Genomic DNA, 14972 nt, shown 5'->3' on the forward strand with positions numbered 1-14972 from the left:
CCCCTTACCGGTCATTTTTTTAAAAAAAAAAAAAAAAAAAAAAAAGGATAAATAGAGCTTTTAGAAAAGGAAGAGCATGGAGATTCAAATTACAGTTCTGGGACATTCAGAAAAACCCAAAGCTTTACTGATAAGCAACCAGGCTGTGGTTTTACAGGACCAGGGAACAATGAAGATTTTAGAACCAGCCTGGCTTTGCCTTTTCCTTGTCTCGTGTCTTTATTTTTCTTTTTTCCCTTTTTCTTCCTCTTGTCTTCCCTTATGAGTGTTACACCCCACCCCTGAATCCTTTCCCACTTTCTGCAGGGTTTTGATCCCATCAGCTATCTTATCTGAATTTCACCTCCCCTTTCTCTGGCATATTCTCTCTTTCCTACAGATATGCTTGATTTCCCATCCTACAAGATGTTTCTGCAGTCTTACCCATGCTAGTCTATGATGTCTTGCTTTCTCTTTGCAGCCGTGCCTCTGGAAAGAAGAGCCTATGGTCTGGACTTAATTCATTTGTTATTTTCCTGTTTTCCCTTTTTTAAACACATTTTATGGCATAATGTACATATTGTTCTGCACCTTGATTTTTTTTTTTTTTTTTTTTTTTAAAAGATGACCGGTAAGGGGATCTTAACCCTCGACTTGGTGTTGTCAGCACCACGCTCAGCCAGTGAGCGAACCGGCCATCCCTATATGGGATCCGAACCCATGGCCTTGGTGTTATCAGCACTGCACTCTACCGAGTGAGCCACAGGCCAGCCCTGCACCTTGATTTTTTTAACTCAGCAGTACTATTAACTCTTTTTTATCAGTACATTAAGAGCTTCCTCATTCTTTTTTATAGGTACATAATAGTCCCTTGTATGTACAAGGGTACATTAAAAAGTTTATGGAAAAGGGCCGGCCCGTGGCTCACTCGGGAGAGTGTGGTGCTGATAACACCAAGGCCACGGGTTCGGATCCTATATAGGGATGGCCGGTTTGCTCACTGGCTGAGTGTGGTGCTGACAACACCAAGCCGAGGGTTAAGATCCCCTTACCGGTCATCTTTTAAAAAAAAAAAAAAAAAGTTTATGGAAAGATTTGTATTATCTTTTCATTGTTTTCCCACAGACTTTTTGAAGTGCCCACATATATGCCATAAATTATTTAATCAGTCCCCTATTGATGAATATTTGGTATGTTTCCAGTGTTTTGCTGTTAAACAGTACTGCAGTTAATAACCCTGTATGTGTCATGTTTACAAATTTGCAAGTTATGTCTGTAAGAAAATCCCTAGAAGGGGAATTGGCCTGGTGGGTACATAATTGATACAAAAATAAGCAAAAGCATATTGCCACAAATATTTCAAGTACCATGAAGGAAAAAGACAGGGTGCTCTGACAGGAGAAACCCAGGATCAGATTCAGATTTTCAGATGGGAAGGTCCATTTGAAAGACATGTTTCTGTTGTGCCTGAAGGATGAATGGGAGTTAGCAGGCCAAGGCCTTGGGTGGGGCCTCTTATTGAAGGTAAAAGCCAGAAGCTGAGCGTTCAAGGGGAGCTCTTGTTCACTTGTGTTTCAATCTGAAACAGCCATCATGTGTTTCATTGAGACTTGTCTTGTCTCTATGACCCTGGAGGTAGTTTCTTATATTACAGTTGTATGACAGGTATAGCATAGGTATCATAGATACATACCTCATATTTGTGTTTTACTTTACAGATTTTAAAACCCTTTCACTTATCTCAGAGAGTCTTTACAAGCACCCTACGAGAAGGCAAGAAAATAAATGGGCTCAGGAGAATGAGATGGTTTACCAGAATCAGAGCACGTGGTAGCATGTGGCAGAGCCACAACTAGAGTCCAGTTCTCCTGACTCTACTGATTTAGATATTCATTCAGCAAACAATTACTGAGCACCGTCATGTGGCAGACACTGGGCAAAGTTTGTTTCACTTCAGTAATCTCAAGGCTTTCAGCTCTCATAAAAATAAAGCTTTTTTCCATTTGTGATCTCACTTACGTTTACAGCAGTCCAGAGTGGTCGACAGGGTTCCACAATATAGATGAGACTGTGAAGCATAGATAGAGGCCTTCTTAAAATAACAGGGACTCAGGCTTCTTCCCGTGAGATGAGATTGCCTGGAATTTCCAGAACTCTTGCTCCTCGGGCTGTTTTGTAAAACTTCCACGTGGGGCTTTCCCTTGGTGCTTTTTCTTTGTGGGTATGAAGACGAGGGTGGGCAGGGGAACCTGCAGTTAGCCTGGTCCCTTGAGCAGCATGCCCGAGCTCAGGGCATCAGGAGTCTCCTGAGAGAAGTTGGCTCGTGGGAGAGGGGACACTGCTGACAGTGGAGACTTGGGCTTCTTAGCTCCAGTGGCACACCACAGTCCGTGAGTCTCCTGAGTGTGTCTTGGGACTTGCCATCCTTCTCAGCTCCTCCACCTGCCCCTTCATAGGACATAACGATAAATGCAAAAGGGGGGCTGGCCGGTTAGCTCAGCTGGTTAGAGCACGGCCTTACAACACCAAGGTCATGGGTTCAGATCCCCATACCAGCCAGCCACCAAAAATAAATAAATAAATAAATAATGGAAATGCTGGCTTGAGGAAAGCACAGACCTTTCCATCTCGAGGGAAAAAAGGGACGTGCAAGCCAAACTAGAGTGGGAAGGAAGGTGTCCTACAGGAGGAGCTGCCTGTCTCTCAGCACTGGCGGCTTTGAGCACTTGGAAGGTTGAAAAGAGCTGAGTCATCACCTTGAGAGTTCTCTGGGGGACAAGCCCTCCTGCACTGTGTGGTCTGTGGGAAGATGAGCTGGCTCAGGGAGCCCCGTCGGTGCCTCTCACACCATTACTCCATCTCCCTGCAGCACACCCCACCTCCATCTCCTTCCTCACCCCTCCCATCCTGGCTCACCCCAGCACTCCCCGTTTTCTTTCCTATGTTGTCCAGGGAGCAGCCAGGTGGCTCCATTTGGTGCCACTCCTCTTTCACCTGCCAGCCAGCCAAACAGCCTCACAGATATGGGCAGCCTCCTGGGGCACGCGGTGTCAACCGGAGGTATCCGGAGCAGGTAAGTCTAGCCACTGGGACTTTGCCTTAGGGCAGAGAGCACTGGCCCTGCTGTCATAGCCGCTCACCTCCTCCTGGCCTGCTCTCTTCTCCCTCACTCACCCTCCTCTGCCTTCTGAGAGCAGGACAGCTGGCTGTCTCCTGGTCCCTCACTCGGCTCGTTGCCTTGGTCCTGGAGAATGGGCATGCTGACTTCTCTCCTTGTGTTGCAGTGTCTTCGGAATAGCCGGCCAGGTCCCCACGCTCCAGTCTGCCACGACTGGTGGCAGCAGCAGCAGCACAGGGCTTGCTTTTGGAGGTGAGTCCTTCCTGTGGAGACCCAGGGAGAGGATCCAAGGCCAGGAGGAGACTGGGGACTCTGGACAGGGAGGGGAGTGGAGAGAGACGCACACCACGGTTCAAAGGACTGCTAAGTCATCACAGGATTAAGAAAATGAAAAATAAAATAAATAACCATCTGTTTGTCCCCCCTCTCCCCATTCCTCTCTGGGCAGCCTTTACCAACCCTTTCGCAGTCCCTGCCACCCAGCCCCAGCTGCCTTCCACCAACCCGTTCCAGCCCAACGGCTTGGCCCCAGGTAAGCCACCAGCACTGGCCCTTGGCCTGACCTTTGTAGACCCTCTCTGGGGCACAAATCCCCCCTCAGATCTGTCCTTTAACCCCGCATCTCACATCATCAGGAGTGAGGCAGCCCAGCTCCTTCTCATGCCCTGCCTTCGCCAGCCCAGGCCGGATACATTTGTAGTTCCAGGCCTCCTAGTGGGCTAAAAGTAGAATCACCCAAGTCACAGAATCAAAGTTTTAGAATTAGAAAAAATAGACTGCTGCTTACCTGAGCAGGTTCTGATGATTGTTTTAGTGTTGCCTAATAGTGGCAGTGATTCTCCTGTCCCCAGCCCTTAGCCCTTGGCCTCTGGGTACTCAGCCTCTCTCCCTTCTGTGTCCCAAGCTTAAACCACCTGAAGCTGTGCCCCTGTTCCCTGCCCTAATTAGCCAGAGTCCTGTGATCCCCTCTCATCCTAGCCTTCCCTAGCTTCTGCTTTTCTCTCCTCAAATTCATGCTCATGCCCACTCCCCCACCCCCACCTCCCTATGGCTCTTTGAAACCTGGAGGCCAGGAAGGGAGAAGAATAATAGCTACCAGAACTGACCCATGAGGCAGGACCAGTGCTGACATCCATTATTTAATTTTCACAGCAGCCCTGTGAGATAGCTACTGTCCCATTTTAGAAATGAGAAGACTGAGACACAGAGAGGGTTGAACATTTGCTCTAGTTTATGCAGCTTAATAGGTAGCAGAAAGCTGGCCCCCATTCTGTGCCATGCCCGTGTTCATGACTGCTGTGCTGTCCAGGCCCAGCCCCTGTGGGTGGGGTTGCAGGAGAAGCTAAAGAGTTCCAGGGCTCATTTGGGGTACTTCCACTGGGTACCTCTCATGAGGGAAAAACTATAACCAACTTTCTATCTTAGAGGGATTTAGGGAGAACTTTTCCAGCTCACCTTCAAGAAGTTCTCCTGAGCCTCCTGTCTCTCACTCCACAGGGTCTGGCTATGGGATGAGCAACGCAGGGCCTGGCTTCCCCCAGACAGCGCCAGCCACCGGGGCCTTTGCCAGCACCTTCTCAGCACCAGTGTTCCCCCCTCAGACCTCGCTGCCTCAGCAGCAGAATGGTAAGGGAGTCCACATCCTCCATTCTCACCTCCCACTCCCCTCTGTGTGCCTTTCAGGCATCTGAGCCACTGCCCTTTTCTACTGGTAGGGAGACTAGGGAAGCAACAGGCTTGCCTGTGGACTCTGACGGCTCCATTCCTTTATTCCCTGAATTTAGGAAGGCCCCCTCTTGCTGTCCACCTCGGGATGTAGCGAGTGCCTAACCTACACGAAGAGGGTGGAGCAGCTTGGCACAGCACAAGGGGCTGGGCTCATGTCAGCTGAGTTATTGCTCTTGCCTCCCAGGCTCTTCCTTCGGGGACTTAGGGTCAGCCAAGCTGGGGCAGAGGCCACTGAGCCAGCCAGCCTGCATTTCCACCAACCCCTTCATGGTGAGTGGCACTGTGGCATGGGACTGTGGGGTGTGGTCTTTCACTCTGGGGGTTGGGAACAGAATCCTTCCAGAAGAGAGTGATGTGAGGTAGAACTCATACCCCCTTCTCTTGAAGTTCTGTGCTGTCCAAGCCTGGGGTGATTGAATTAGTTATTGGGCCTCAGTTGTTCCAGGCCCTGTCATCTCCCTCATTGCCGCACCTCAACCCCACTGGCCTCTTTTCTCCCTCACTTTTCCACCTCCCATAGCACAGGAATTTTGAAGGAGAAGGGGGATCCCAAACTATATTTCTTCCATGGCTTCCGACTCTTCTCCTCTGATCTAATAATTCGTTGTTGTTTCTTTCCAGACTGGATCCTCATCAAGCCCATTTCCCTCCAAACCTCCAACCAACCCATTCTTGTAGTACTGTGTCCTTGGGGGCCTCCGCCCTGCTTTCTGGGGCCGTTCTCCTCCTCAGAGTTCTGAGGACCCACTTGCCTGTGGGCATTTCTGTGGGTCTGAGAGCAGAATGGGCCCTGTTTGGCAGGGTGGGGCTGTGGAGATGGTGGAGGTGCTAATGCTTTGCTTGGGGCTTACGGATGAAAGGCAGGAGGCCCAGGAGGAGTGAAGGCAGGGCCTGGCCTGGAGGAGCGATGGTGGTGTATTTTTTTCAAATTCTTAGTTATGATGACAACCCTCCTCCTCTCCTGCCCTCACTCCCAGCCCCGTGGGTGGAGGAAGTTGTGGGCACAGAGTGACCAGCCTTCCCCCGTGGGACAGTTCTTCCCCACACCCAGCTCTGCAGCACAGCGCCTCATGCATAGATGCACAGTGGGGAAAGTAAAGATGAGGTGTGGTGTCGACGGAAGGCAGTGACCAGATAGCCCTGGGGCCCAGGAGACCTCTGTGGCCCGAATGCCGTGGTGCCCCCCTCCCCATGGTTTTGCTTCCCCGGCTCCCCTCCCTCATCCTGGGCCCTCAGGATGAATAGTTTTACCTGCGTACTTACACACGCCCAACTCCTGTCAAGCACTTTAGTTAGCCACTGGTGTCATGTTTGGATACCAGTGTTTTATATTTATACATAGAGAATTTTCTAATATAGACTATTATATCTATATATACACATACACATACATACATATATATACATATATATATGCACACATATACACATCCAGCCATGCTCCCTCTCCCAGACAGCTCTTCAACGTGGAGAATGGGATGAATCCCCATCTGTGCCTGGATCGTCAAAGCTGGAGTTCCAGGTGGGGAGGGGGAGGACAGCCCTCCTGACCACCCCAGAGCTGGGGCTTTTCCAGGGAAAGGTTTTCTGCAATTGGCTGGGTTTTTTTCTTTCCTTTTTCCACATGCCTCCCCTGCCCCCAAATCTCTGTACCAAAGCTCATCGCAAGCAATGTTGGAAAAGAATCGCGTTTGAAAGAAAAAGAAAATGGCTCTTGTGGTCTTGCTTTGAGCCAGCTTGAGGGGCTGCAGGTTGAGGAACATGACAAGCCTCGATGTGGCTCTGCTGGTCTGGACTGCCTGAGTTGAGGACGATGCCGCCATTGGCCAAGGACAGGACTCACTGCCAGACAGAACCAGTCCCTGTCTGAACCAACCTGAGTCCTGTGCTAGTGATAGGAAGGACCGTGGATAGGAAGGATTGGAGTTCAGTAGATGTAGCGAGGGGGTAGTTCCCATGGGGACTGGTGGCGAGCAAAGGAGGTAGGTGCCCAAGTGGAGATGGGTGCAGACCACTCCTGGTTCTGGTGCATTCACAGCCCCTTCCCAGACAGCTTCCACCTGAGGATGTTGTGTCAACAGCCCTGGTGTCTGGGCTGTTTGTGTGGTGACAAGACAACTGCATGCGGTAAACACCACCTGGCTGAGGAGAGGCCTGGGCCACAGCCGTGCTGTTTAGCCCAAAGCCAAGAGAGGCATCTTCCTTTCCACCATGGCCCAGGAACTCCTGGCCATTTAGTTGTTCGTTTTTGGGATCTCTCTGGGTTGTCCACAGAAAGCAGCAAAGAGATGTGGGAATTGGGTTATCAGTTTATTTATTTTGCAGATTTTTCTGGAAATATCTCCTGTCTGTTGGTATTTGCCCAGCCAGACCTGGCCTTACCCCCTTTCCAAGAACCAGTACCCATGTTGTCCATGTCTGTGTTCCAGTTCTCCCTGTACCTACCCTCCTTCTGTCTCCTGGTGGGGTCTTCCAGGGTGGACCACTGTCCTTGGTTCCCTGGATTTTTTATGTTCTCTATGTTCCCTTCTCCTGTTATTTTTCTCTGCCACCCTTGATTATTTCTCTGTCCTTTTCCCTATTTCTATTTCCCATTCTTTCCTTTCTGCTTAGAGCCAAGGAGAGGAGGGAAGCTGAGCTCTGTTATAGTGTAGTAGGACGAGGAGCCTTTTATTTTTCCCCGGCTTCCCTCACCCTTTCCTAACTCCAAAAACCTTGAGGTTTAAAGGACTGGGAGCTGAAGGGCCTTTTACAGTATGTTTCACTCACCCCTGTGGTGTCTCCAGGGACTTCCTTGCTGCTTGGTGCTTGGGCCCAGGACCTCCTGGCAGTCCTCCCTCCCATCCCAGTCACTCTGTCCAACATGGACTCCAGCCAGCTCACTGACCAGCGCTGGATGGCAGTCGAGAAGTTATGTCTGGTCGGCCTCAGACCCCAGGGCAGGACAATCAAGAATTCCCTGGGTACAGGCTGAGACTAGGCCTGCAGCTGCCTTCCTCGGTGTGGAACAGCCCCAGCACCTCAGGCTCCAGCCGTCCATTGTGTCTCCTGTCTGCAGGCAAGTGGCAAAGAGTGGGAAAAATCCCTGGTCTTATAGAAGATGTCTAAACAACTAGGCTGGGTTCCTCCCTGCATGGCCTTGCTGGTGGCTGTAAATCTGAACCCACTGTGCACACACACCATGAGGTGGAGTGACTCACCCAGGCCCACACCAGACTTCTGCCTAAGACCTCACCTCAACATGTGTCCTGACCAGTGCTGTGACCGTGATCTGCAGACAGCTGTCCTCTGGTTTGGCCTGTATTCAGCGGGTCTCCTGCAAGTGAGGAAGCAGAAGCCAGTCCCCAGGATTCTCTCCACATTGGAGCCTGCTGGGTCAGTCCTGGGAGCTGTGGGGCATGAGGGGCTCCATCCCCTCACCCCCCAAAACAGAGGAGTAAGAATCAGGTTGGGAAGCGATTGGCACACTGGAACAGCCCAGTCTTCTCCCTGATAACAAGAATCTTCCATAGGATCCTAGAACTAGAACATGGTGGCCTGAACCTGCCATGGGGACACAAAGGTAGACCCCTCAGGTTGGGAGAGGCACTCTCAGCTAGCAGTGCTGAGGTTCTGCTACTTCCTGTCTCTGGTTACCAGAGCTACAGGCTAAAAAATGTCTGGGCAGTGCTGTTGCTAGGGCAACTGATGTAGGCCAGTTGTTTGGCTCTAGGCTGTTCCTGGTACCCAGCAGGCCAAATCATCTAGCAGTGATTGCCAGCCCACCCTCCCCCTGTGGCTTGCCCAGACCCTGGGCACTGAGCCCCCTTCTGCTTTCTGCTTTAGCCGCAGCACTCAGGGCTCATAGACACAAGGTGGTTTGGAGCTGGTCTTTGACAGTAGCTGTGATTTTACCAGGACTGGGTTGCAAGGTGACCTGGTTGATGGGGAGCAGGAAGAAGGAGGTATGAAGAGACTCCTTGGGAAGCTTCAAATCAAGCCTGGGGGAGTAAGTCTCCAAGGCCAGGAGCACAGGGACATGGGCCCTGTGGGTGTCCTGCTCCTTGAAGCAGCAGCAAGACTGGGAAGGGGAGGAGAATGCATACATCTTTTGTGTCCCTGCCACCTCACACACAGCCCCAGGCAAGGCCCTGGGCCACACTGGGGGCTATGGCCTTGAACATAGTCCTGTTCCATCCATACCTGCCTTTCCCTGGCACACACCCACCACTGGGCAGGCAGCTGCCCGCACTGCACCACCTGAGCTGCAAGTGTCTCTCCTGCATGTGGGGTGTGGGGAGGGGAGTACTTTGGCTGGCCAGGAGGTACCTGAAGCAGTCCCTGGGCACCACCTGCCTGCTGGCCGGATGCCTATCCTTGTGATGCTGGTTGGTCCCCTGCATCTCACTCTCAACAGGAGTTTTAAAAAGGTGTTGGAGGATCCAAGCTCCATGCACACGGCACATTGGCTTCTCTAGTATCCTGACTCACAAACAGGCCCCTTCCCTGGGAATTGGTGAAGCATGGGTAGGAACCCCTGCTGTCCCCTGCTCAGGTTGCCCTGGCCCTTGGAGTAGTCTGAGAAAAAGAACCAGGTTCCTTTGCTTCCATTTTCTTGTTATATCTTGTCCCTTATCTGAGGGAGCACCTCCCCGGGTGCCGTCTTTAACAGGGGCTCTGTGTTGGCCCCTTGAGGAATCTTACTTCCCTTGAAAGTGGTATCACCAGGTCCTCTAAGGCCCCAACACGTGTCAACTGATGGTTTATCTTGCAGACCAGCACCATCACCCCCAACCCAGGTGAGTTGGTGGTGGTCCTGGAATCAGAACTCAGGTGCAAAAATACCTAATCCCGACCCCCATCTCAGACCTCTCAGGATATAAGGGGCAAAAGCTACCTCCCCCCTGGGAGTCCCCACCTCTGAGATCAGAACCTTCACCTGATCCCCGGGTTGCATTTTTGGGCAGGGATGGTGAGGAGAGGCTGAGGGCAATGAGGCAGCTGAGGGGGTGCTCCTGAGAGATGGCCTCTTCCTCCACAGGATGTCCTTCGGTGGCCACTTGACTGGGATTTTGGTGGGTATGTTCTGTGCACAGGGTCCAGTCCAGAAGTTTACTTATCCCAAGACACCTATCACCCCAAACCCACAGAGAAACAACCTCCATCTCAGAAATCAATCCAGCTCAATGGTCAGCAGCCAGGGCTCCTAGGATTACTTGGAGAAAGAGCACAAAAACATTCGTGGGTGGGAAGAGGGTACACAGGTGGTGGATGACTAGAGGCTGAGTGGCAGAAGCCAGGAGGGGCTGCTGTGCTGTAAGGGTGGACTTGCTCAGCCAATCTCTAATCACCAGGACCAAGGTTGCTGCTGCCAGTGCCATCACCACTGACACAATTCACTCACACTTTCTCAGTGGCCCTGGCCCGTCTCAGCCACTGTCCCCTGCAGCCCCTGCCACAGTCAGCAGATTGGTAGAGACACCTTTATACTCCCCACCCCTGCAAAGGCTCAGTCCCCGGTGGTGGAGGACACCTCTCCTAGATGGCCCGACTAGATGGCCTGACCTCTGAGGCCACCAGGCAGCCACTGGGGCACACACTGTGCATAGACCCCTTGCCCCAAAATTCGAATCAGGAGCCTGAGAGAGACACTAGGCATCAAGATGAGTCGCAGCCTGCCAGGTTGCTGCTCCCTTTCCCCTGAGCCCGCCATCTCAAGCCCACCTCCTGCGGCTCACGGAACCAAGACCTTGCCTAATCAGCCTCTCCTCGGGCCACATGAGCCTTTAGCCCGCGATGAAGCCAGGAGGCTGCAGCCCCACAGCGATCCCAGAGTCTGAGTCTGCCGAGGTACCCCTAGGATTGCTGCTGCCCTGGGCCTGCCTGGCCGACGTGTGGCTCTGCGGCCACCTGTGCAAGCAGAAGTCCCAGTGCCCGCACTTCCCGCTGCACGCCAACCGGCCACCCCTCGAGTGTCAGGAGAGCTAGAAGTTCTGCAGCGTGAGCCTGGCTGGCGCGTGCACCATCAGCAAGTGAGCGGACACGTGCCAGTGCCACCTGATCATCATCTACACATGTGACAGCAGCCTGGGCATGGCAGCGGCCAGCGAGGCAGAGCAGGTGTGGTACAGCACCGGGCTGCTGGGGGATCCAGGAGGACTGTGGATTTGGTTTACCTGTAGCCTGCCTGTCCCCCAGTCACCGAAAGTTCAAACATTGTGTTTACACGTCTTCAGTTCTCTGGCACAGTGACTCCTGCCTCTTGAGAGAGCCCAGGAGCCCCCTGTGACCAGCCCATTGTCTTTCCAGTTCCCAGCTTCCACAAGGAGACCTGGGTCCTTGCTCTGTTCCAGGACATCTGGCCCAATGCCACTGCCCAAGGGGCTAGGGCAGATACGAGTCCTGGGCAGTGGTGTCTACCGCCTGTGGCTGGGGTCGGGAGCCCTGAGTCTGCTGTGGAAGCTTGGGCACAGAGGCTCCCGAGATACCTGGGCATCACCACCGCTCACCCTGAGCCTGCCCATGCTCAGCGTGCACCGCCGAGGCCACGCAGACTTTCTTCTTCCTGGAGTTCAGCTGATCGGCACCCACAGATCCTGGAGAACTTTGGCTTCAGGCGCCCGATGCCGTGGTGGCCTAAATCACGAGATCGTTCTGGCCGCTGTGATGCAACTCAGAGGCAGTGGTATCCGTGGCAGGGCTGAACCACTGCCCAGGGATCCCGCAACAAGCGCCTCCAGACCCTCTGTACCCCAACCTTATGAGACCCCGGGCTCCATGTGCAACCAAGCAGCCTGAGCCGTCGGGGATGCTTGGGTGAGAGGATCGAACAAGCAACTCTCAAGACCCTGGCGAGGCTGGGGGCAGCAGCCTTGTTCCCCAAGGGGTTGGAGCGGGGCAAGGACTATGTAACCGTGGGAGCTGGGAGTGACTACGAGCCCATGGAGGACAGCGAGGCGGGCCACTTATGTGGTAATGGAGCTCCTGGGACTTCAGCCACTACTAGTGCTGCTCCCTGCCAGCCACTCCAGGACTGGGGGGGCACCAAATACGTGCCCATGAACCGCTTTCTGCCAGGGTCCTTTTCCTCGAGCTCTCTGCCCTGTTCCTACAAGTCCAGGGCCGGGGAGCCTGGACTTGGGCTCCGGGCCACCCATTGTGGTGTCAGGGGCAGCTTGGGACTGGCAGGGGCTCAGCCCTGCTCGCTGCTGCCCTCTGAGCTGGAGGGGGAGTATATATGCATCAAGTATATGGCCCCAGACTACATAGGAATAGGCACTGCCAGGCCGCAGCCCCCCAACAGCTGCCTCAACTACGTGGATCTGGACCTGGTCCCTCCTCTGGAGGCACGTGGTGATGTCCCGGGGCCGGCACGCACCACTAGGACAGCTATGTAGGCGTCGAGTTCTAGAACCTTTGGGAGGTGCCAGTTAGGGGACCTCCCGAGCTAGCTGAAGGATGGACTGGGGGTGGGGGAACAGGTCAAAGTTACAGAATACCCCCCCCAACACACACACATACCCAGCCTCCTAACCTCACCACCACCATGGCAGAGGGGCTCCAAGGCCCAGACACTTCCTTGGTCCTGTGACCTGCAGAGGCTGGGGCCGCTGACTACCCTGTCCCTTCCAAAAGAGGTGCCTCAAAGTCTTCAAGAGCTTCCCGAAGAAGGTGTATTCTTTTAAGAGTGAAAATTCTAGAACCCCCCCATACCAAAAACTACAAACTTCCTAGGCTCTTTCAGCTGAAGCCCTTGATCTGATTTCCTGCAGAGTTGGTACAGAATCACTCCACTCTCAATGGCAACTCCCATATGGACCCTCCTCCCCACCCCCACAAACCAGCAGTGCCTTCTTTGTGTCTCCTTTGAGACAAAGAACTACCCCACCCAGCCCTACTCATCCCTACCCGGCCCCAGGGCTGAACTCCTGGGGCCCCAACATGAGAGGGATAGGAGAACCAGGCATCCTACTACTAGTGCCCCTAAAACTGATGTGCCCCCCCCCACTCTGTAGTTTGCCTCTCCCAGTGCCAGCCACGTGCTCACACAATACTCCCCCCCATCCCCCACCACCCCCAGAGCTGGTGGAATTCTTGCTTCCTATGCATTCTGCCCTGGCACTGTACTGTGTACCACCCACCCATTAAAGGTGTCCTGCTTGGTCAGTCTGTAAACATCTTAGATCCCTGGATTCTCCTGCTCCAAGACAGGGGGTGGCCAATGAGTAACAAGAATTTGAGGGGAGGGCAGTAAATGCAGCAGTAGAGGAAGAGAGCCCATCTCTGCCTCCATACCTCACTCTACCACCAGCCACATGGAGCCTTTTTTGCAAACCTGTTTTGCAAATAAACTTTTATTGTCAACAGAACTTGCCTGGGGGTATGGGGGACCCAGAGGGGCTATGGACAATGGGCACCTGGGGTTTGTGGGAGAGATGGGTCAGTGCAGTGAGAACATCTCCCACTACCGCTGGGGCCTGGGTGGTCAGAGACAGGATCTGGGGGGCCAGCAGGGGGCGTGGGAGCCTCCAAGGAGCTGTGTCTCGGCTCCCCCTGGCTCATCTGCAGCAGGCCAGTGAGTGCAATCAGCTCAGGCCCACTGAGCCAGGCAGTGGAGCAGCCCAGGGACGAGGTGGGAAGGACACAACGGGACATGACAGGGGCTGGCAGCAGCAGTTTCAGGGAGCCCATCACCTGCGGAGAGACAAGGAGAAGTGTTTCCTCCCAGGCCCTGCATGGAAGCTGGGGTGAAGCCAGGGAGGAAGAGCTCTCACCTGCTGAGGGGCCTCGGACAGGTACAGGGGAACACGCTGCCCACAGGGCAGCAGAGGGTCCGAGAGAAAGACATCCTCACGGCACATCACTGGGAGCCCTGGGGAGGAGAAACTGCTAAGGTGGCGGTTGGGGTTCCCACATCTCCACACTGTTTTCCCACAACTACAGAGCCTCAGGGGACCAACGGAAGTACCTGCATCCCTGGGTGCCTGCTCTCCATTCTGACGCCCTGGTGCAGGGGCAAGGGGTCTGAGGCCCCTTTGTGAGGCTGCCTCATACAGCGGCCAGAACGAGGGATGACACAAGGTCCGGCCTGAGAAGGAGCCACCCGACCCGCAGCTGGTCCCCTGTGGAGGGGCAGGAAAGATCACTGGAGCCTCAGCCTTTCCCAACCCCTCCCCCTCCATGTCCACCTCAGCCAGAGGCATAAGGTCCCCCTCAACTCACCCTCACCAGCTGATGTCCTGCTTTAGCCTTGTAGTTGGGATCCCAGGGTGCTAGCAGGGTCATCCTTGAGGGGGCTACCTCCCAGGCCATCTGGGGGGAAAGAGGAACTGGGGGGACACTTGAAGAGATTAAAACAGGCTCACAGTCAGCAAGAGAGGGTCTCAGGGATAGTTCGAGGCAGCAAGGCCCGGTGCCTACCTGGTGCTCCTGGAGACTGCTCATTAGCTGGGCCTAGGGGGTGGCAGGGCAGCAGCAGCTCTCTCTGGGTCCAGGAAGTACTGGGAGACTGGTGCTGAGGGCTGGGAAGGGGAGGAACTGAGAGGCTTCAGTCACGGCCTCCCCCATGCACCTTCTCCCGTCCAACTCCCCTGCCCAAATACTTCCTTGAGCCCAATGGCAGAGCCAAGAGTGCCTGGTGCGGGGAGGCTGATCATACACGTTCTCCAGTGTGGACAGTGAAGATTTTCTTAATCTTACATAAAGCACCGAGCAAAGGCGTGGAGGCCCCCGTACTCGGATGCCCCCCACCGGCCGTAGCTCTAGCAGAGCCCCTCACCTGTCCTGCGTGGGTATTCCTGGATCCCCCAGGGCCTCCTCCCCGGAGCTCCCGGCTTCACTCTGGTCACTGCCCACCGAGGGGCCTGGTTCCTCGGGCGCCTCCTCCTCGCCTGCGCGGCATCTCGGAGGCGGCCAAGGCAACATGTCTCGTCTGGGGGAGCGCAGGGCAGCACCACTGTGCCCCCGAGCCCGCCACCCACCCGGCCCGGCTCAGCCTCCCTCTGCAGCGCGACCTTGGGCCTCCAGCGAGTCCAGGTCGCCGGCCCAGTTCTGAGGGCCTCGCAACGAGGGCGGCGCCCAGCGCGTCTCCTGGGCCACGTGGCGGGCGCGCTCCCGCTGGGCTCCCGCGAGCGCCCCCCGGCGCCAGCGAGTCCAGGTCGCCGGCCCA

The 14972-nt window shown here is 54.4% G+C and overlaps 3 protein-coding genes across 5 annotated transcripts in view; 2 read left to right on the plus strand and 1 right to left on the minus strand.

Moving 5' to 3' along the window:
* The window catches only part of AGFG2 (ArfGAP with FG repeats 2), a 26663-nt gene extending 20130 nt beyond the window's left edge, over window positions 1-6533 (plus strand). For 2 of the 3 annotated variants that reach the window (XM_008580698.1, XM_008580697.1), the window contains 6 exons: window positions 2932-3052; window positions 3264-3349; window positions 3546-3629; window positions 4595-4723; window positions 5010-5095; window positions 5447-6533. In XM_008580698.1, the coding sequence (XP_008578920.1) occupies window positions 2932-3052; window positions 3264-3349; window positions 3546-3629; window positions 4595-4723; window positions 5010-5095; window positions 5447-5503 (563 nt within the window). In that variant the 3' untranslated portion in view covers window positions 5504-6533. The other variant, XM_008580699.1, reaches the window with a different exon arrangement.
* Window positions 6534-10600: 4067 nt separating this feature from the next.
* Window positions 10601-12400, plus strand: LOC103596937. The gene is made up of 3 exons (XM_008580724.1): window positions 10601-10778; window positions 11114-11489; window positions 11595-12400. Exons 1-3 carry the CDS (start codon window positions 10601-10603, stop codon window positions 12199-12201), a joined length of 1161 nt encoding a protein of 386 aa, XP_008578946.1. The 3' UTR covers window positions 12202-12400.
* Window positions 12401-13127: 727 nt separating this feature from the next.
* Window positions 13128-14816, minus strand: SAP25 (Sin3A-associated protein, 25kDa). The gene is made up of 6 exons (XM_008580708.1): window positions 14583-14816; window positions 14225-14325; window positions 14027-14133; window positions 13773-13926; window positions 13579-13676; window positions 13128-13498 (listed from the first exon to the last, which is right to left on the minus strand). Exons 1-6 carry the CDS (start codon window positions 14726-14728, stop codon window positions 13205-13207), a joined length of 900 nt encoding a protein of 299 aa, XP_008578930.1. The 5' UTR covers window positions 14729-14816; the 3' UTR covers window positions 13128-13204.
* Between the last annotated feature and the right edge of the window lie 156 nt (window positions 14817-14972).

Source organism: Galeopterus variegatus, unplaced genomic scaffold (genome assembly GCF_000696425.1).
Source record: "Galeopterus variegatus unplaced genomic scaffold, G_variegatus-3.0.2 Scaffold2147, whole genome shotgun sequence".
Lineage (NCBI taxonomy): Eukaryota > Metazoa > Chordata > Mammalia > Dermoptera > Cynocephalidae > Galeopterus > Galeopterus variegatus.

Bases quoted from the DNA above. Each gene is read 5' to 3' on its own strand.
- LOC103596937 (XM_008580724.1), top strand. From the start codon at position 10,601: ATGAAGCCAGGAGGCTGCAGCCCCACAGCGATCCCAGAGTCTGAGTCT. The intron at 10,779-11,113 runs GTCAGGAGAGCT...TTGTCTTTCCAG, and splicing joins CAACCGGCCACCCCTCGAGT to TTCCCAGCTTCCACAAGGAG. The intron at 11,490-11,594 runs GTATCCGTGGCA...TGTGCAACCAAG, and splicing joins GATGCAACTCAGAGGCAGTG to CAGCCTGAGCCGTCGGGGAT.
- SAP25 (XM_008580708.1), bottom strand. From the start codon at position 14,728: ATGTTGCCTTGGCCGCCTCCGAGATGCCGCGCAGGCGAGGAGGAGGCG. The intron at 13,927-14,026 runs GTGAGTTGAGGG...GCCCCTCCACAG, and splicing joins CAGGACATCAGCTGGTGAGG to GGGACCAGCTGCGGGTCGGG. The intron at 13,677-13,772 runs GTACTTCCGTTG...TCTCCTCCCCAG, and splicing joins GCAGGCACCCAGGGATGCAG to GGCTCCCAGTGATGTGCCGT.